Source organism: Carassius auratus, unplaced genomic scaffold, assembly GCF_003368295.1.
Source record: "Carassius auratus strain Wakin unplaced genomic scaffold, ASM336829v1 scaf_tig00027845, whole genome shotgun sequence".
NCBI lineage: Eukaryota > Metazoa > Chordata > Actinopteri > Cypriniformes > Cyprinidae > Carassius > Carassius auratus.
Genome location: NW_020525632.1, coordinates 23918 through 46149, shown reverse-complemented (window position 1 = coordinate 46149; position 22232 = coordinate 23918). Strand labels below are relative to the sequence as shown.

Here is a 22232-nt window from a genome sequence, read left to right as displayed (position 1 = left end):
CTTCTTATGCTAATAACACTAATCTCTCCACATTATCACCTGGCCCTACACAGCAACAGTACCAACAGTATCCGGGCTAACTGAGTCTTATCCAATCACGCTCCAGATATCTGGGTTGGGTTGTATATATACTGTTTTCCTGACAGAATCTACATTGAATTTTTTAGTTTTAGTTTTTTAGTTTTTAGTTTTTTTGTGAAATAAAATTCCAAATTGTGAAATAAAATTCCAAAACCTTGAAGGACAAACTGCTTTTTGAGATTCCTACATTGCCTACAAGGGACCACATACAACAAAGCCTACTAAGGCCATTTCTCATCTCTTTTTTCCATTCAACACTGAAAAGGTAAGTTATATATTCTGAATTTAGATTCTGATAATATGTAAATGGTAGCCTTAAAAAATAAATGTCTGGCAAAAATGCATGCAGACTGTTAAAATTTGCATGTAGTCTCTTAGTAAATGTTAGTGCTGTTTAATCTCTATTTACTGTATATATTTGTTCATTTGTTGATAGATTTTTTTTGTGGTTGTTTCTAAATATTGTTTTTCATTTTGGCAAATGCAGTGTACCCTAAAAAAATCTTGAATATTTCACAGGAAAATGAGACCCAGAAGAGTCTGTCCTGAAAAGGAAGCTTTGAAATTCATCGCATCTGGGAAAGATAAAGACATATTTCAGTCAAGAGTCAAGAGAACGGTAAGTTATCATTTATGACTCTGTCTCCAATACTGTATGACTGCAAATATTAATTAAGTACTTGGCATAGTAGCTTATGAATTTCAAGAAGTGCACTGTGCAATGTTATTACTAGTTCATAGTGTGCAGTGGGAAAAAATAAGAACAGGAATTATAGATAATCAGTGGCTTGAATATTATGTGTATTTTAATTTTGATGCACAGTTATAAAGATTGTAATGTACTGATAATCATACTTGATAAAATATAAAATATTGATAATCATTGGAACTCGAAAACAACTGGGACACATATTAAACTAGTATCATAAATGTATGTATTCTCTAAAGCTAATATGTGTATGTGTATGTGTTTGTGACCAACAGATTGTTGATGAACAGAAAAGAGCAGATTTGTGTGCATTTGTGACTACAAACATCACTAAAGGAGAAGAAATGATGTTGGACTGCGGAGATCCTGACTGCCCATGGAGACAGGTTTGTACATTTCTATTTCAATTAGCTCATATTTCTGAGTTATTTCATGAATTGTTATTTATTTGTAGTAGTCAAACTTCTTTTGAGTTTTTATGTAAAATAATGGAATTAACCTGGCAAACTTGTTACAAACAATGTTAAATCAGTTTGGGATCAGTACGATTTTTTAAATGTCTTTAAAAGAATATTCTGCTCACCAAGTCTTCATTTATTTAATAATAAAAAGTACAGTGAAAACTATATAATAGTGATATATTATCACAGTTTAAAGTAACAGTTCTCTCTCTCTCTCTCTCTCTCTCTCTCTCTCTCTCTCTATACGTATACTGTATATATAGACAATATATCTATAGATATCTCTATATAGGTCTATTCAGTTTATTTTAAATAAATGCTGTAATTTTGAACTTTATTTTCATTCAATAATCCTAAAAAGTACTATATATCACAGTTTCCACAAAACTATGAAGACGGAAAAGATGCTTTCAACATTGATAATATAAGAATCCTTATTAATGATTGAGAACCAATAATAATTGATCATAAAAGAACATCAATTCAGCTAATTCAAATTATTTCTGAAGATCATTTGACACTGAAGACTAGAGTAATGATGCTGAAAATACAGCTGCACTTCACAGAAATACATTACAGTTTAAAGAACATTCGATAAGAAAACAGTTATTTCAAATTGTAATACTATTTCACAATTTTAAATTCATTTTACAATATTTCTGATCAGGTAAATGCAGCCTTGATTAGCAGAAAAGTCTTCTGTTAAAAACATTAAACCAGTCTTCCTGATCCCAGACTCACTGGTTAGGTGTTGATCCTGTGAGAGGTGTGAATGTTTGTGGGAGAGAGAGAGAGAGCGTGAACAGGGCAGATAGCACTACAACACAATAGAGATTATTGATCAAAGTGAAGAAAAAACAATCCGCATTGGTATGGTCTTTACTATATTTCATAAAATAGTACCACTTTCCCATAAGATGTCATTGGTTAACACTAGTTAACATGAAAATCACTTTTAAAGTGTTTATTAATGTTAGTAAACATTACTTTCATCATTAACAAATACAATGTTTGATTTTAATAATGTATTAATAAATATTATTTAATGTAGTTGAGCTAACATTAACAAAAAATAAACAGTTGTATTTTTTTTTAATGTTAACAAAGCTTAAATATTTAAACAAATGTATTTCTCATTGTTAGTAAATGTGTCCTGTCCATCGCTCAGTGTTTTTAAATCAAACTTAAAAACTCATTTTTACACCCTTGCATTTGAGTGATGCGGTGTACGGTTCTTTTGATGTATGGTTTTATTTTTTTAAATGTGTATATATACATATTTTTTATTTTAATTTTTGATCTCTGTTGCTTTTAAAGTAACCTTTTCTTGTAAAGCACGTTGGATCAATGATGGTTGTGTTAATGTTGTGCTCTATAAATAGAAATTGACTTGACCTGACTTATTGTAAAGTGAAACTTTACACTTAACAAAAAACACTTTATTTTAAGGGAATAATGCATTGGTAATTCAGAATAATGCATTAGTTAATCAATAATTATTGGCTTATTCTGGTCAATAAACTTGAATATCACTTAGTAAGTGCCACTCAATAATTGTGAAAAAGTTAATAATTAATTACTGGTTTGTTTATTCTTAACTAATGCACAATTCTGGATCCTTAAAATGTTAGGTTAATCACTAATTACTAGTGTGTTATTACATGAATTACATCTTTTAATTTGGGTCTGGGTTTGAGTATAAAAGGGGATGCAAGTCAAAAAGTTTAATGTATGCAATAATAAAATTTTAGTCTGTAACAAATATGACTAAAATAATTAATTAAAGCATGAATTAAAATCAGTTTTACAAAAAAGAGCACTTGTTGAAATGTTCTGCATGTCACTTTCAGCGTTCATAACAATATCATTATTAATTCTGTACAGCTTAGTCAGGTGGCCATTACTAGAGATTGATATAAATGAATCTTCTATATTACAGGTAGCAGGATGCTTGGTCCATTACATCCTGACGGATGGACAACACCCTCATCAGACAACTACACCCTACACCCAGGATCCACTTGGTCTGTCTCTACATGTCAGAACGAGTAACTTCAGTCTTCAATGGGATAAAAGACTAAACATATCTTAAGCAGAATGCTGAGCAAATCAGTGGAAGAGCATCCTACTATTGAGGAAAGCCTTCAGGAAGTCAAAACTATGTGCAAAGACTTATTGTAGAGTTTACAATAAGCATTCAAATGATTAGATATAAATACTGGTGTGAATTTACAGGTTTTGATCACTGGTCTTATCAAATATGAACCACAAACAGCTACAGCAATATCCATGTGGTTTCAGGAAATAGTGACACAAATGATGATCTTTCTGAAATAAGGGCTGCCAGCTCAGAAAAGACTTCAGTCTTCAGTCTTGGATACATCAGTAAATCACTAGTGCCATTAAATCAAAACGGTATGTTCCATTCACCATAAACAATACTGAAGAGCTGAAGATCATTGTCTTTTCATGTTTTCAACTTTGTAAAGTATGTATTACTGACATTACATTTTTTTCATTCATTCATATATTTATTCACTATATATATTTTTTATCTTTTAATTTTGTTAAATAGCAAGAGCCAGAAAGCCCTGGTCAGAAACAGAGAGGAAAGTCATAGAACACTGTTTCAAGATCTACTTTAAGGAAATTAAGGCTCCTGGAAAAGTGGACTGTGAAAGATGCATAAATGCAAACAGGATTCTAAAGGACAATGGAAGAGACTGGAAAACAGTTAAATACTTTGTGCTCAACAGAATAATTTCAGTAAAGAGAAGTTTGGGTGAACAGTACTGAGCCCATAAACCCTGAGAGCTATTTTTAGAGAGATTATGAGAATAAAGTTTGACTTGATTTCATTCAAAATGCTGTTTTGTTTTTTCAAAATATCCTTTTCAATGCAGGAAGTCTGCATATATATATATATATATATATATATATATATATATATATATATATATATATATATATATATATATATATATATATACACATGTATATGTATATGTATATGTATGTATATATATGTATGTATGTATTACCTCCAAAGATCCAAATGGTTATCTGTTTTCTTGCCTTTACATTTAACAATTTAAATTTCACATGAATGTTTAGAATATTCTGCCTATTTCTGAATGTAATGGCAATGTTGATAATAAAAATGGAGCCCCTAAATCAAGTGCTGCTCTGAGAAATGTTAGTGTGTTAAATGACTAAAGTGCCAATGCTTAAAGTATTTTATTGTAGCTGTCCATACAACACCTGACACTAATACACATGGAGGTCAAAACTCAAACTCAAATGTGCAAATGTTAAAAGACATTCAGTTCATTTAATTTACTGGAGCCAACTGAAGATTTTAATGCAGTAAATAAATAAAAAAAGCACACTGGTCCCCTGTTAGATGGTGAAGTGTGACGCCTGATCAGCTGACCTAACATTTAACAATATTTCACATTCTCACCATCTCTGAATGCTATGGCAAGGATGATAATATAATGTTACAATATATGTTGATTGTAACATTGATTTAGAAATTTAGCCAATTGAATATTTTCAAAGTTAACATGAAATTGGCAAGAAATGTCAAAGCAACCAAAGAGATGTCGCAGTTTACCATTTAACAGGGGACCTAAGTGTTCAGATCAACATTAGCATTATTCCATCTATCTGTTCTATCTATCCATCCATCTATCCATCCATCCATCCATCCATCCAGCCATCCATCTATCTATCTATTAAAAAATGCACAAATTGGCCTCCAAGATCAAACCGGTCCCCAGTTAGATGGTGAAGTATGACGTGATCTGTTTGGTTGCCTTTACATTTAACAAATTACATTTATTTATTTATTTATTTATTTCTGAATATAATGGCAATGCTGATAATACCCTACAAAAAAATGGAGCCTCTGAAAAATGTCAGTGTTAAACAGCTAAAGTGGCATAGTTAAAAGGTGTTTTACTGAACTCAACTGAAATTTTTCAAAGCAGCAAGCTAACATATAATATTGTTTCTTAAGTTAACATATAATGTAGTTTCTTAAGTTAACATATAATGTTAATGTGTCTGTGATGTAAGAAGAGGTGATTCAGTCTAACAGGCGTCACACGTCACCATCTAACTGGGGACCAAACTCATTTTATCTAACACATGCACTCTTTACTGTCAGAAGTATTGACATGCAATTGTTATCTTAAAGAGCTCTTTCTGCTGTTTTTACCCATACAATGTCAAAAGATTAATTAATTAAACAAACTAATAATGCTTTACTTGAGAAATTAATGTAATTATTTTTCTTCTCGCCTTTTATTGTTTGATTAGCATTAATGCCAACACTTAACTCAAGCCACAAAACAAGATTTTTACAGATAAAAAAAAAAGGAATCTCAGTGACCAACTTCTGGTCTAAAAATGTTTGACTGGAAAAATCATCTTGTAATCAATATAATTTCAGTTCTACTTTCTGAGTATGAATTATCATATGCAGTAAAAACAACAACACTCAAGCTCTGTAAAAGGTTTTGTTCAACTGCCTGGCTTCTCTCCTGCATGATTTTATGTGAGTCTCTTTAGACATTGGAACCGGTCATGAATTATGAGCTTCTAGAAGTAGGCTCACAATGTGTCAGTCATCACCGATGTGACGCTGAGAGTGACTGACTGAAAGTGAAATCCTTTTCACAAACTGAACATACAAATAAACACATAACAAATAACATAATAGTCGTATTAAGTAGAAACAATAAGTGCTTTCTATATATTCAAAGTTCAAATAGAGAAAGATAACAGATCTATAGACAACTACAAAACCTGTTATAGCCTACATACTAATAACAGTCTAGATATGTTATCAAGCCTAACTTGCGAGCATCAGGGAGTCACTCTCAAAATGCGGGGTATTAAAATTGCTTTTAAATACGTGTGCATGTTTCGATTTAATGATCGCGGGATCACTCGGCGGTGCTGAGCGTAGATTATACATTACAAGACATTCATTTTGTCAGACACTCTACAACGAATCCTCCTAGATGTTTCTAATCGGCCAATGAGGGTCATTTTTGTTTGTGTTGAACAGAAAAAAGTCAAATAATAAAAACAATTCCACACAGACTAAACTGTACATACTAAATGTACACAGCAACAGGTCTGTGCATGTAGTGGTGATTTCTCTAGAGTAAAGCACACTGGTCCCCTGTTAGATGGTGAAGTGTGACGCCTGATTGGCTGTAATAATTCACATTCTCACCATCTCTGAATGTTATGGCAAGGATGATAATATAATGTTACAATATATGTTGATTGTAACATTGATTTAGAAATTTAGCCAATTGAATATTTTCAAAGTTAACATGAAATTGGCAAGAAATGTCAAAGCAACCAAAGAGATGTCGCAGTTTACCATTTAACAGGGGACCTAAGTGTTCAGATCAACATTAGCATTATTCCATCCATCTGTTCTATCTATCCATCCATCTATCCATCCATCCATCCATCCATCCATCTATCCATCCATCCATCCATCCATCCATCAAAAAAAAAAAAAAATTGGCCTCCAAGATCAAACCGGTCCCCAGTTAGATGGTGAAGTATGACGTGATCTGTTTGGTTGCCTTTACATTTAACAAATTACATTTATTTATTTATTTATTTTTGTTGATAATACCATAAAACAATGGAGCCTCTGGAAAATGTCAGTGTTAAACAGCTAAAGTGGCATGGTTAAAAGGTGTTTTACTGAACTCAACTGAAATTTTTCAATGCAGCAAGTTAACATATAATATTGTTTAAGTTAACATATAATGTAGTTTCTTAAGTTAACATATAATGTTGTTTCTTAAGTTAACATATAATGTTGTTTTTTAACTTAACATATAATGTTAATGTGTCTGTGATGTAAGAAGAGGTGATTCAGTCTAACAGGCGTCACACATCACCATCTAACTGGGGACCAAACTCATTTTATCTAACACATGCACTCTTTACTGTCAGAAGTATTGACATGCAATTGTTATCTTAAAGAGCTCTTTATTTTATTTATTTTTGCTATCCTCAAATTAACTATAGTGTCTTGCTTGTTTTGTCTTATTATCTGTGTGATTGCATTCATATATTGAGAAGTGTATTTGTATTAGTCTCAAGCCCCGAAAATATCTGCATGTCATACTAATTTATTAAACATTTTGGATTTCTATTAGAATATTTCTTCAATGGAGATATAGTGTGAATGTTTCAAAGTTTAGAGTTGCATTTAAATACAGTTAGATTGTAAAGAAAGACTTGGTACAATTGCCCTTGTGTTTCCACACACAGTTGCATTGCAGTCTATGGAGGTCCTCTGTTGGATAGGTAGACGTCACTCAGGTCCCCACTTGGCATGTTTTTAAAAAAAAATTAAAAATGCATTTTTTCAGTTATATTATGAAAAAAGACCTCAAATGAAAATTTTGTATGTAATTTTTGTTTCTTAAAAATGACCAGAAACACTGGTCCCCTCTTGGTCAGTGTAGAGTGATAGTCCCCTCTTAGTAACATAGACATGTGTGTGTGTGTGTGTGTGTGTGTGTGTGTGTGTGTGTGTGTGTGTGTGTGTGTGTGTGTGTGTGTGTGTGTGTGTGTGTGTGTTGACAAATCTTTCACAATGTCCTAACAGCCAGGATTCCCACACAACACGTCCGCTAAAGTCTGATTTGTGACCTAATGACTCTCGAGCCGATTCATTATAATGAATGGTTAAAGCACTTAGTCTGTCTGCCCGTCAGTGTCTGAATCGATGTATAACAAATCATTACTTCTTAGAAGAACATATACATCTGAAATGAGAAAGTAAGTGTGCTTACTCCATTTAGCAAGAGTGTTAAGTAAAATTTAGCCTTAATAACGCGATTGTTATTGTTTTGACAGTGCGCCCTCTAGTGGCAGGCCCTACAACCAGTACCTTTGACACAATTTTCATTTTTGGGTGAACTAACACATATTAACACATGCTTTAATATGACATCATTAACTACATGATCACAATAAAGTATGTACATCCATCACAGAATCTTCAGATATTTTTATGTAAAAGCAGTTTAACATGATTTTGTCCTTCACAACACTTGCAGTGATCGTACATCGCTGTGATCTCTATTTCCATGGTAACAGCAGCATCTTCACTGATTGGTGCATCTGACTTCAGGACATTTATTCACTGACTCATGGCTTTGAGGAAGAAATACTACTCTGCTCATAATCGTTTACATGTGTTATAAAATGAGTTTCAGCTCTGGGTCTTGAAGGCTCTTAATCTCTTGATATTGTTCAGCCTTCCACAGAGCCGGGCGTCAGGCGGATGCTGTGCGGGTGCTGGAGCAGCTTACCCATAATGCCGTGGTGGAGAGCAGGTTTAACGACGCCTCGTACTACTACTGGATGCTGTCCATGCAGTGCCTCGACATCGCCAGAGGTGTCTATGTAATGCAGTGAGAAAGCCACTCCAATATGTTTGGGTGAATGTGAATATATATTTCTTCTCTAGATAACACAGAGAAGAAGGAGGAGATGCTGAAGAAGTTTCACAGTTTCCAGCACTTGGCTGAGCTGTATCACGTCTATCATTCTGTCCATCGCTACATGGTAAGTGTGAGGAGTTAATGAGTGATATCAGCTGTGTTCAGAGCTCTGTATAGTGCAGGGGACCGAGCTCACACAAACCTGAGGTCCGGTGTGTGCAGCACTCATTATTTTACAGGGTTTCCATGGGGTCTTAAAACATTTTAAATTGTACAAGAAACTCTTAATTATGATTTCAAGATGATTTAAATTTGGGGAGGGAATGACCAGAATTGTGATATGGCTGAATATGAAGATTAAACTTCACAAGGCTAACGTTATGATATCTTTGAATAAACAGTGTCCAGTGCAGTGTGTTCTGCTGTGATCAGGGAAACCGTTCTCTTCTAGCAGTCGCTGTGAATGAGTGAATGAGCACTTACAATACAACTTCAGTTCAGAGTCCGGAAGAAAACAAGTTGAGTTTTATTATTTCATTCAGAAATATGCCTAATGCCAACGTGAAACAAAGTTTACAAACATTATGATAAACACTGTAAACATAGCTAGGCTATTTTAGTTCCCTTCACTCCACAACAATCCTTTCAATTAACAGTGTTTAGAGAACAAGAATTAAAAATATAAGAATCTATAGCAATATAAACCACAAGCTAACACTAATTTTGCTAAATGAAACTGAAACCAACGTTGGGTCTTTTATTCGACACAGAATCAATGTATTCACGATGTGTTTGAATGCCAAAATATTGTTTATTATGTACTTCACTGGCATTCCAGCATCCACCTAGCAACTACTCCTTTTAGTCAGAAAGATCACTGGAATTATAAACAGTTTGTCTTTATTTGTGCACATTCACAATAACAACAAATCTTTGTGCTTTTGTAAAATAAACCTAAAGAAAAACAGGATGATGTTTTCCGGTTTCCTTTCACGCAGCACAAAAATGAACCGTATCTCTGTATACTAGGCTACTTGTTACACAGTTTTCATTCATTTCCTTCATTTATTATTTCAATAAAATATATTTGTCATATAGACCTATTTATTCCTAGCTTCATGATGTTTTTCTCTGCTCACAGAAGTGCTGCAGGTGTGTGATGTGATATGGAGTCCATGTGAATCCTCATGTTCTGATTTATGTGCATGTAAAATAAATCCCCGGGAAATAAATGTTAGTATTTTTAACAGGTCACTGACACTTGTCCTTTCTAATTCTTATTTAAAATAATCTTGTCGGTTAATAATTAGTTAACGAGCGTCCATTGTCGGTTAGGAAAAATAATTGAAATGAACATCCCTAAACGAAATATAAAGATGCTCGTCTTAAAGTAGAAATCTCTGAACCACATGCAGTATATTTTCTGTCACATGGCCTTCTGCCTCACAAATATATCTGAACTTAAAACATAACAGTAATGTAAAGGTGTGCATGTCTTTAACCTGGAAACCTTCATTAGCTTTGGACTAAAGACTTCTACATGTTTCAGAAGTGGACTGTGATCAATGAAGATTCTGAGATAAATGTGTGTGACATTCCTGCATCAAAGTGTGTGAATATATCACAGATGTTCTGATTAATGTCAGGTGTGTTGTTCATATTTGGGTTTTTCTTTTCCAGTCGGAGCCCTTCAGCTCCAACATGCCAGAGATCCTCTTCAACATCTCCCGCTTTCTGTTCCACAACCTGACCAGAGATGCTCCTCTGGGCATCTCCAAAGTGTATCCTTCACACGCTGCATGCTCCTCAGCCTTCGGAGGGTCATATATTAGAGCTAAGATGGGCTGAAGTGTTGACAGAGAGGTGTGTGTGTGTGTGTGTGTGTGTGTGTCCATGCACTGAAAGTAAGAGTATGATCTGATCTACTCAAACACACATACACTCACTCACACACCTGTCTTTTACATAGTGTTTCTCTGTAACTATCAGCTGTGTGTTCTGGGAGAGTTGAGTGTGTCTGTGGAAGTGTTGTGTTTACAGCAGCTCTCACGGTTCACTGGCTCTAGCCAGATATCTGCTGAATTCATGATGATTGTGCTGAACGTGTGCTTGCTGGAGAATAAGCAGCTGCTTGTTGTGGCGGTCCTTGACGTGTGGATCAGGGACACACTGTACGCTCTGGCGAAGCAGAGTAAACTCCTGGGAGCATATAAAGTGGCACGGCATGCCTTTGAGAAGCTGCAGGGCCTGAAGATCCCGTCCCGCTATCAGGACAGCATGGAGCTCAGCTGCCTGACGGTGCGCTCCAAACCCTACCGTGACAGCGAGGTGTGTGACTCTGGCCGGTCCTACAGCTCTCACACACACAGACGCCTGCCTGTGGCTCACTGACTGTGTTTTCTGCAGGACTTGATCCCCATGTGTTACCGCTGCTCCACCAACAACCCGCTGCTGAATAACCAGGGCAACTCCTGCATCAACTGCAGACAGCCCTTCATATACTCGGCCTCCTCGTACGGTGAGAGCCTCACACTCCTGTCATCATCCTGATCAATGCTCACATATCAGGAGAGCATGCTTCTGTTCCTAACTAAACCAAGAGTGGAATATCAGAGGACTGTTGATGATTTTACAATCATCTGGTCAAATGTTATGGAATTGGGCACATACTGATAAAGGCTGTAGGCCACATTACGCTGAACATTTGTGATAATCACAGCGATGCAAACTTGTCACCTTTTACCATATTGAATTCAAAGTAGGTGTTTACTGTAGGCTAGTCAGAATCTGCTGTGGTTTTCACACGTTTTTGTAGTTCTACCTACACACTCACAGATCTTCCTATTATAGCAAGACAAAAAGAAAGCATAAACGATGTAAATAAGATATGCATTGTGTAGTTAGTTATTGATGATATCAGGAGTTTTCACCTGAGCAAGCTCGGTCAGTTACGCTCAGTGTCTCTTACATACATTTACAGTTTGAAGAAAAGTTCACGAGGACCGTCCAGGTATGCTGTTTCAGGGATGACTAACAAGAGTGTAAAACGACGTGAGTGAATCCAGCAATGATCCGCGACTGACAGGGAACTGTAGCGATAGACGTAACAAACCATGTCAGAACAGAGCTGTGCTTTAAGTGATGCAGACTAAATTCATTACAAACGAAGTCTGTGTTGCCTTTAGCAGCGTCTACAGGTCAAGATAACTCACAGCTCTCCTTTTGTGTCCTTTCTCGGCAGGGGTTTAAAGAATGTAGTTTTAAAAATTAAATCTAAAGAAATGACAAAATATTTAATGCATTATTTAACTATTATATCATTAATAATTAACTTAATTTGTAGTTAACTGGTTAAGTATTTAAATAATTATACATACTTGGCTGTTGGTGTCTGGGCTCATTTATTTATTTTTAAATCACATGAGACTTTGTGACTTCCTGCACTTGCTATACTTCATAGTCATTTTATAATAAATCCAAAAGCTAGACGTGAGAGAACTAGAGACTGATCCTCTGCTGCCATCTACTGGATATAATGCCAATTTCATCTCATGGTCATTTTTAAGTCTTTCTTTTTGTTTCCACCAATGTTCTGCCAACGAATGCCAAATTATCCAGACTGTAAAATCAGGGTAAAAATGGTGTAGTGTAATCTTTAGAGTGTGTTCTGATGTCATGTTCTGCTCACCTGCTGGTTACCTTCAGTCCATGCAGTTTGACATTTTGGGTAAAGCTTTTTGGCACTCAATACCATTGCCATGTAATGCATCAACAAATCAGGCCAAGGATGTAAATCCTGAAGTGGTGAAGTATCTTTGCAGCATGTTGACGTGCTCTATCTGGACAAAAGGACACCTGACCATTACATCAGCAGGGATTGTAATAATGTTGCATTCTAAATAGATAAACCTAAGATTTTGGAGTGTTTCTGTGGGAATTCATGCCCATTTATCCAGTAGAGCATGTGTGAGGTCAGAGAAGGCCTGGTTCACAGTCTCCATTAGAGTTCATCCCCAAGTTGTTGGATGTGGATGAGGTCTGTAGGACAGTCGAGTTCTTCCACACCAGACCAACCAATCCAATGTCTTTATGAACTTAAGTGCACTGAGGCTTGTTCATGCTGGAGTAGAGAAGGCTGTTCCCCCATGGTAACGTTCTCTTGGTGTCCATCAGACCCAGAGGCAGTGGATGTTGGAGCTCTTCAGCTCTGGAATCAGCAGAGCCATTGTTTTCCCAGATGCATGACTGGTGCTTGATCCTACACTCATGTCAGGGGTTCTCACAGAAACACCTGAAAAGATGTGTCTCAACACGTATGTCCATATAGTGTATTTGTGTGACATGTCCTGATGGTGGATCTGTGTTCAGAGGTTCTGCCGCTGGTGGAGTTCTATCTGGAGGAGGATATCTCAGACGAGGAGGCCGTGTCTCTCATCGACCTGGAAGTGCCTCGTGTGCAGACGAACAGCAGCTGGCAGGAGATGAGCAGCGGCGGTAATATCTTCACATTCACATTCACAGTGCTTTACCATTCATACGCAGAGGTCGAGAGCCAGAGGAAGTGGTGTGCAGATCGTAGACTAATTCTGATACAAGCTGATCAGTTTGTTCTGTTTGAAGACATGTGACCATTCTGACTTGACTGACAGATAGTTAGAGGAAAGCAAGTCCAGTCAATGTCCAACATGCCATTCACAATGAACTACACTTTAATAATTTCATGTGAATCTAAATAATGGTCTTTAAAGGAGTTCAGAAACATCACACAAAGCCTTTTCTGGAAAACCCTGTCGTCTAGATCGAGCCACATTCAAACATGTGATGTCATATGTTAGTGAAAGTGTGTATTTGTTTAGAGATCTACAAGCTAATAATCAGAGGGGTGGGTCTCTGGGCTCAGAGCATACAGCGTGCTTAACTGTGTGTGTGTGTGTGTGTGTGTCAGAAGCCCAGTGTCTGCGGGTGGATGATGGGATTGAAGACCCAGAGGACGACCCCTTCACAGCCAAACTCAGCTTTGAGGTGAGAGGGTTCAGCATCTGTGTGCGTGCGTGTGTGTGTGTGTGTGTGTGTGTGTGAGTGTGAGTGTGAGTGTGAGTGAGTGTGTTGTGAGTGGTTGTTGTGTGTGTGAGAGCAGTGGTTCCTCAGGGAGATGTGTGTTGTGAGTGTGTGAGTCAAGTCAAGTCACCTTTATTTATATAGCGCTTTAAACAAAATACACTGCGTCAAAGCACTGAACAACATTCATTAGGAAAACAGTGTGTCAATAATGCAAAGTGATAGTTAAAGACAGTTCATCATTGAATTCAGTGATGTCATCTCTGTTCAGTTAAATAGTGTCTGTGCATTTATATGCAATCAAGTCAACGATATCGCTGTAGATGAAGTGACCCCAACTAAGCAAGCCAGAGGCGACAGCGGCAAGGAACCGAAACTCCATCAGTGACAGAATGGAGAAAAAAACCTTTGGAGAAACCAGGCTCAGTTGGGGGTCAGTTCTCCTCTGACCAGACGAAACCAGTAGTTCAATTCCAGACTGCAGCAAAGTCAGTGTCTGCCTCCTGAACAATGTTAGGTAGGTTATTCCAGAGTTTAGGCGCCAAATAGGAAAAGGATCTGCCGCCCGCAGTTGATTTTGATATTCTAGGTATTATCAAATTGCCTGAGTTTTGAGAACGTAGCGGACGTAGAGGATTATAATGTAAAAGGAGCTCATTCAAATACTGAGGTGCTAAACCATTCAGGGCACTATAAGTAATAAGCAATATTTTAAAATCTATACGATGTTTGATAGGGAGCCAGTGCAGTGTGGACAGGACCGGGCTAATATGGTCATACTTCCTGGTTCTAGTAAGAACTCTTGCTGCTGCATTTTGGACTAGCTGTAGTTTGTTTACTAAGCGTGCAGAACAACCACCCAATAAAGCATTACAGTAGTCTAACCTTGAGCTCATAAATGCATGGATTAACATTTCTGCATTTGACATTGAGAGCATAGGCCGTAATTTAGATATATTTTTCAGATGGACAAATGCAGTTTTACAAATGCTAGAAACGTGGCTTTCTAAGGAAAGATTGCGATCAAGTAGCACACCTAGGTTCCTAACAGATGACGAAGAATTGACACAGCATCCATCAAATCTTAGACAGTGTTCTAGGTTATTACAAGCAGAGTTTTTAGGTCCTATAATTAACACCTCTGTTTTTTCTGAATTTAGCAGTAAGAAATTACTCGTCTTCCAGTTTTTTATATCGACTATGCATTCCATTAGTTTTTCAAATTGGTGTGTTTCACTGGGCCATGAAGAAATATAGAGCTGAGTATCATCAGCATAACAGTGAAAGCTAACACCATGTTTCCTGATGATATCTCCCAAGGGTAACATATAAAGCGTGAAGAGTAGCGGCCCTAGTACTGAGCCTTGAGGTACTCCATACTGCACTTGTGATCGATATGATACATCTTCATTCACTGCTACGAACTGATGACAGTCATATAAGTATGATTTAAACCATGCTAATGCACTTCCATTGATGCCAACAAAGTGTTCAAGTCTATGCAAAAGAATGCTGTGGTCAATTGTATCAAACGCAGCACTAAGATCCAATAAAACTAATAGAGAGATACACCCACGATCAGATGATAAGAGCAGATCATTTGTAACTCTAAGGAGAGCAGTTTCAGTACTATGATACGGTCTAAATCCTGACTGGAAATCCTCACATATACCATTTTTTCTAAGAAGGAATATAATTGTGAGGATACCACCTTTAGTGAAACAGAAAAGTGGACAGAAAAGGGAGATTCGAGATTGGTCTATAATTAACTAGTTCTTTGGGGTCAAGTTGTGGTTTTTTGATGAGAGGCTTAATAACAGCCAGTTTGAAGGTTTTGGGGACATATCGTAATGACAATGAGGAATTAATAATAGTCAAAAGAGGACCTATGACTTCTGGAAGCACCTCTTTTAGGAGCTTAGATGGTATAGGGTCTAACATACATGTTGTTGGTTTAGATGATTTAACAAGTTTATACAATTCTTCCTCTCCTATAGTAGAGAATGACTGGAACTGTTCCTCAGGGGGTCTATAGTGCACTGTCTGATGTGATACTGTAGCTGACGGCTGAATGGTTGCAATTTCATCTCTAATAGTATTGATTTTAGAAGTAAAGTAGTTCATAAAGTCATTACTGTTGTGGTGTTGGGAAATGTCAACACTTGTTGAGGCTTTATTTTTTGTTAATTTAGCCGCTGTATTGAATAAATACCTGGGGTTATGTTTGTTTTCTTCTAAAAGAGAAGAAAATTGATCTGATCTAGCAGTTTTTAATGCTTTTATGTAGGATAGGTTACTTTCCCGCCAAGCAATACGAAATACCTCTAGTTTTGTGAGAGTAGCAGTAGTTCCTCAGGGAGATGTGTGTGTGTGTGTGTGTGTGTGTGTGTGTGTGTGTGTGTGTGTGTTGTGAGAGCAGTAGTCTTCAGGGTGTGTGTGTGTGTGTGTGTGTGTGTGTGTGTGTGTGTGTGAGAGAGAGAGCAGTAGATCCTCAGGGAGATGTGTGAGTGTGTTGTGCTGGTGTTTACAGCAGGGTGGACGAGCGTTCGTGCCGGTGTTGGTGAATCGTGGCGTGCTGAGGTCCATGTCCAGACGAGATGTTCTGATCAAGCGCTGGCCCAGACCTCTCAGCTGGCAGTACTACCGCTCTCTGCTGCCAGACGTCAGCATCACCATGTGCCCCTCCTGCTTCCAGGTACACACACACACACTCACACACACACTCTCTCTGCTGGGGCTTGACAGTATTGTCTGGTGCTTTCACAGATGTTTCACAGTGAGGACTACGAGCTGCTGGTTCTTCAGCACAACTGCTGTCCGTACTGCCGCAGACCCATCGACGAGCCCAGCTAGCACAGCAGTGTGCGTGGATTAGCCTCCAGACCATCACCTCACCTGTGTGTGATCATGATTGAGCGGCTAGAAACACGTCAGTAAATGCCAGCTCAGCACAGTCTCTGATAGGATCAGCCGGATCAGCCGGCCAAGCTGATTACAGCGTTTGTACATGTGAGGACATACAAACGCCGGATTTCACACACACACACACACACGCACACACACACACACACACACAAACAGAGCTCTGTTCACTTCAACATGTTTGCTTGGATTCTGACCATTTAAATAAAGAATAAAATGAATGTCTCTAATATGTATTGTAATGTTTTCCTATTGTCAGAGCTTAATTTTTGCATTGATTGCTTCCTGTAGAATGTGTTTAACCCATCCAAAGTGCACACTCACACACGCACACACACACACACACACACGGAGCAGTGCTGTGGTATGCTGCGGCGTCCGTGGAGCAGTTGGGGGTTCGATGCCTTGCTCAAGGACACATCAGTCATGGTATTGCTGGCCCGAGACTCGAACCCACCCCAAGGGCTAGGAGTCAAACTCTTTAATCACTAGGCCACGACTTCAGAATATATTTTAGTGAGAACAATGCTCTATGATGTGCACTCACTGATTTTATGGTGGACACCAATTCAGAGGAGCAGTCAATCGTCCGGTTTGAAGAGGTCCAGTGATAATAACTTTCAACCACAGCTGTGTGAAGGCGACCACAACAGTATGAAAAATGCCACTGTATTTGAAGGAGACAACATGAAGGAAATAATTAGCATGTTTTCTTTTTAAAATAGGCTACTTTGTCAGTGACACGCCAAGTCAGACAATTCTATTTACACTGCAATAAATATAGGCTAAATATTACTAAAAGATGTCCACCTTAACAGCAAAACTGCTGAAATTAAATTTGATTTGAATTGTTTAAAACAATTGAAATACTATTGAGAAGAATGAGATCAACTCTATTCTAAAATACTTATCTGAGAACTGTTTAAACAGTTGTTTTTATGGATTTTATTTGTATATATTTATGCTAAATCATAATAAGGATACTGGATGATTTTTAGCAATAATAATAGTGTATGGCACAAATGGCATTTATAGTCCGTATCTTATATTTTCTTAACCTTCTGGATTATTAGGCTTCTCTGACCCCAATCTGCCTGTAACTCCATTCCTCCAAATTGCAGCACCTCACTGTAATCTCTCATCTACTCTTAATCTGAGCACATGGGGGGCATATAAGAGAGGCGCTCGCGTCCCGCAGAGCAGATCTCACTCTCAGTCACTTTCTACTGAGGAGAAGGTCCACTCGAGCAAGCATGAATGGAACGGAAGGTCCAAACTTCTACGTGCCCATGTCCAACAAGACGGGTGTGGTGCGGAGCCCGTTTGAGGAGCCGCAGTACTATCTGGCAGAGCCGTGGAAGTACTCGCTCCTGGCGGCGTACATGCTCTTCCTCATCATCACTTCGTTCCCCGTCAACTCCCTCACGCTCTACGTCACCGTGCAGCACAAGAAGCTGCGCACGCCGCTCAACTACATCCTGCTCAATCTGGCCGTGGCCGACCTGTTCATGGTGGTGGGTGGCTTCACCGTCACCCTCTACACCGCCCTGCACGGGTACTTCGTCCTGGGGGTCACCGGCTGCAACATCGAAGGCTTCTTCGCCACGCTGGGAGGTGAGTGCTTCATCTCTGCAGACAAACACTGCTCATCTGTGAACCCTGAGACAGTCACCAGACAACAGCCACAAGCAGCGTGAGATGAATACTGATGATGTCAGGATCACATTTCACTCCTAAACATTTCATCTATTTTGTTGCATTGTCTTCAAGACAATTTTGTTTCACATTTTTCATACAGATCTTAATGTTTTATCTTTATTTAAATTTTGTTATATTCTCATAACTATTATAGGTGTTTTAATGTATTAGTCAAAAGTACAGTAACAGATTTTAAGTAAGATTTTTTAGTTACATTCCCTAAAATGTTAAATATGTATATTTAGTATTGTCAAGACCATTGGCCACATTTCACTTTCAAGTCTTGTTATACTACAAAGAAAAAACTGATTATACATCTAGGCAGTAATTGCTGTGCTGATTTTAAAGTCATTGTGAGCGCTAGTATAAGAGGACGCCGGTACACCTCTTCGCTGAGGGACACCTATACAGGCAAGCCTCACGCAATGGGACGCGGTGTCCAGGGAACCATGAACCTGAGACGTTCCCTTTCTAGAGGAACTCTGCTTCTGAGGAGACGCTTTGGGGAACAAGTGACCATTACGTCATGCTGAGACGGGTTACACACACTCAAATAAGGACTCAACCGTCTAAACAAGGAGCCACTCACACCTGATGTCACTGTGTAGTCCTGGCGAGAAAGGCCCAATATGCCCCAACATCTGGGGGGAGGAAGCTGATCAAATACGAGGAGGGACACCATCTTACTTGGTGACATCTTTAAATTGTGCATGACTAGGAATGTTTTAACATTAATTTTAGCATTAATGTTAAAAGATTCATACCTGTCTCTTTCAGTCATATAGTCTTCTGAATACACAGAGTGCATTCAGCCCCCTCCAGACCTCAATGTGCTACTCCTTACCCAAGTTTTGTGTGTCCTCCTCGGGGGCCAGTGTTGATGATACAGAGGCACACACTTCCTGAAACGCTGGGCTGGCTGTTAAGACCAACACATTGATAATGAACACTGCAGACATCCTCTTATACTGCACCAGTAGTGATGTCACCGAATGTCATCGTCCAATGGCATTGTAGCGTTGAAGCACAAGCTTCAGACACTGGTCACACTGGAAGAATTCCCCATAGCATCTTCTCAGTGTGAGTTTCACTTGAAAAAGAGAGCTGATGCTGTTGCCTGGTTTCTCCCAAGGTTTCTTACTCCACTATCCAACATAACATGGATTGGGTTCTTTTTTTTTTGCCAGTTTCACTTTTGTTTTGAACGCTAGGTAACTACAGATAGAGTATTAAGGCATTCAATCAAGTTCTCTGTTTGGGTTTGAGCAATATGAACACGTCTTACACCACAGGTCATCAACCCTGCTCCCCGGGACCCACCGTTTATTTCCAGCCGGACTCAGAACACCTGCTTGATCCTGAAAGGCTTGAGTAGCTGGTCCAGGTGTGTTTGATTAGTGATGGAGCTGAACTCTCTCGGTCCCCAGGAGCAGGATTGAACACCTCTGTCTTATACCATCATTTGTGTCGTTTTATATAATGACAGTGATAGACATCAGTTTAGAGTAATTCTGCTTTCCGACTGCAGCAGGTTTATCAGGACAAGAAAACCCTGAAACCAGAGCCACTGAGGATTCTGAGATAAACTATCCTCTCTCTCATCTCTAGCGAGGACTATGAGGAGACTAAGTTCTGAGCTGAAGTGATCGATGGCTTCTCTGTGTTTGTCAGGGGAGATCGCGCTGTGGTCTCTGGTGGTCTTGGCTGTCGAGCGTTATATTGTGGTGTGTAAGCCAATGACAACGTTTCGTTTCGGAGAGAAGCACGCCATCGTGGGAGTGGGCTTCACCTGGGTCATGGCCCTCACCTGCTGCATGCCGCCCCTGCTGGGCTGGTCCAGGTACTCCATCACAGTCTCCAGCAAAACACACAGCTTTATCCACTCAGTCAACTGAATAACCCCAACAGTGAAGCGTGAAGCTGGGACAGTGAGCTCACAAGCATCCTGATGTCTGACTGGAGGGTTGGGGTCATGTGACTGTGTGCAGGTATATTCCAGAGGGAATGCAGTGCTCCTGTGGGATAGATTACTACACCCCCAAACCTGAGATCAACAACACCTCGTTTGTCATCTACATGTTCATCCTGCACTTCTCCATCCCTCTGCTCATCATCTTCTTCTGCTACAGTCGCCTTCTCTGCACTGTCCGTGCGGTAAGGCACACACACACACACACGCACACGCACACACACACAGTTGCCACAAACTACTATTGTTTATCAGCATCCAGGACCACAAACACCACACAGGTCATAGTTTTCTGTCGTTTGTTCCCTGTGGTCAGGCCGCTGCCCAGCAGCAGGAGTCAGAGACGACCCAGAGGGCCGAACGGGAAGTGACACGTATGGTGGTTGTCATGGTGGTCTCGTTCTTAGTGTGCTGGGTGCCGTATGCCAGCGTGGCCTGGTACATCTTTGCTAATCAGGGGGCGGAGTTTGGTCCTATAGTGATGACGATACCTGCTTTCTTTGCTAAGAGTGCAGCGCTTTACAACCCTGTCATCTACATCATACTCAACAGACAGGTGAGACCGCTCGAAATCATGTACTACGTACTAATATACTACTACAGCATTACGTAAATGTAAAAACTGTTCTGAAGAAAAACAAAGCAGAACTATTCGAGCAACACACAGAAGTGCTCTTTCGTTCCTTCCTGAATGAATCAGTGTTTTTACTTCACTCATGCAGGAAGTCACATGACTACATCAGCGTCAAATACTGCTCAGATCAAATTCCAGCTGCATCAACTATTGTTACATCTGTTTTAAAACAGTATGGAGGAGCTCAAACATCTCCAATGGTTAGACCGCTGTGCATTATGAACGACACTGTAATTTGGTGGATGGCACTGTGGTGTCTGCTCTTCTTCTTCAATCTACATACCCCTCAGTTTCAGCATACTAACAGTAACAGACTTAACTGTTATAGTTTGTTGTGAAAAGTTACAGCTGTGGATGTCACAAGTTGTGGCTCTCAACACTTTTATTGCATGTTCTTACCAAATGATCAAATGTCATCACATCTAATAAGCTTGCAGGCTAATGGCTAATACACCGAACAGAGTAGCTATAACATGCAGCTGAAGTCTGAGTATGTATAAAAACCACAAGCTCTGCCCACGTCAGGCACTGAACCAAACTCTACCTCATGATGAGTGACTTGTGAAAGTTTGTTTGCCATAATCCTGGATGTGTTTGCATTGGTCCAGTTCAGGAACTGCATGCTCACTACGGTCTGCTGTGGAAAGAACCCGTTTGGTGAGGAGGAGACCAGCATGACGGCCTCCAGTAAGACTCAGTCCTCGGTGGTCTCGTCCAGTCAGGTGGCTCCCGCCTGACCGACAGCTGGACAAATCCACCCAGCAGCCTCCTACAGGCCAAATACATCACTCCACATCATCCAGTCTGCAACTACATCTACTACTTCACTTTTTCTGCCCTTGAATCTTACACATTTTGTAAAAACTGACCAATCAGATCTCTATAATACTGCAGCATGTGATTGTGTTAAATACTTGTAACGTGTTTAGTAACTTGATGGCATTCCTATGTATTTATCTCAACATCTGTTCCATTAGTTCTGCCTGATAATGCCGGATAATTATGATCCGTTATGATTTTGACCTTTTAACCTTATGTTCTGAGTCCATGTGATGTTTCTTCAGAGTTTGATGTTGACCAGGCATGAGACTGAGTGCTGGAGGCAGAAGAGACCTCAGGAGATTAAGCACACACCCAGCCAAACAGCTCTCTAAATGTTTAGATGTCAGTGTCGTCTGTGGAAGAATTATGATTAAAGATGTAAATG

General features: G+C 39.0%; 3 protein-coding genes across 4 annotated transcripts in view; all 3 read left to right on the top strand.

Annotated features, from left to right (window-relative positions):
• The window catches only part of ift122 (intraflagellar transport 122 homolog (Chlamydomonas)), a 103508-nt gene extending 86559 nt beyond the window's left edge, over nucleotides 1–16949 (top strand). Inside the window, exons 21-29 of one of the 2 annotated variants that reach the window (XM_026251627.1) lie at nucleotides 8558–8698; nucleotides 8771–8868; nucleotides 10425–10525; nucleotides 10907–11072; nucleotides 11151–11262; nucleotides 13113–13238; nucleotides 13690–13766; nucleotides 16336–16497; nucleotides 16569–16949. In XM_026251627.1, the coding sequence (XP_026107412.1) occupies nucleotides 8558–8698; nucleotides 8771–8868; nucleotides 10425–10525; nucleotides 10907–11072; nucleotides 11151–11262; nucleotides 13113–13238; nucleotides 13690–13766; nucleotides 16336–16497; nucleotides 16569–16655 (1070 nt within the window). In that variant the 3' untranslated portion in view covers nucleotides 16656–16949. Of the gene's footprint in view, nucleotides 1–8557; nucleotides 8699–8770; nucleotides 8869–10424; nucleotides 10526–10906; nucleotides 11073–11150; nucleotides 11263–13112; nucleotides 13239–13689; nucleotides 13767–16332; nucleotides 16498–16568 lie in introns of both variants that reach the window. The other variant, XM_026251626.1, reaches the window with a different exon arrangement.
• LOC113079376 (uncharacterized) lies at nucleotides 216–4124 on the top strand. The gene is made up of 6 exons (XM_026251630.1): nucleotides 216–346; nucleotides 601–700; nucleotides 1066–1176; nucleotides 3191–3275; nucleotides 3553–3666; nucleotides 3827–4124. Exons 2-6 carry the CDS (start codon nucleotides 605–607, stop codon nucleotides 4045–4047), a joined length of 627 nt encoding a protein of 208 aa, XP_026107415.1. The 5' UTR covers nucleotides 216–346; nucleotides 601–604; the 3' UTR covers nucleotides 4048–4124.
• A 143-nt stretch (nucleotides 16950–17092) lies between the features above and the next one.
• LOC113079375 (rhodopsin) lies at nucleotides 17093–22232 on the top strand. The gene is made up of 5 exons (XM_026251629.1): nucleotides 17093–18338; nucleotides 20094–20262; nucleotides 20411–20576; nucleotides 20708–20947; nucleotides 21634–22232. Exons 1-5 carry the CDS (start codon nucleotides 17978–17980, stop codon nucleotides 21760–21762), a joined length of 1065 nt encoding a protein of 354 aa, XP_026107414.1. The 5' UTR covers nucleotides 17093–17977; the 3' UTR covers nucleotides 21763–22232.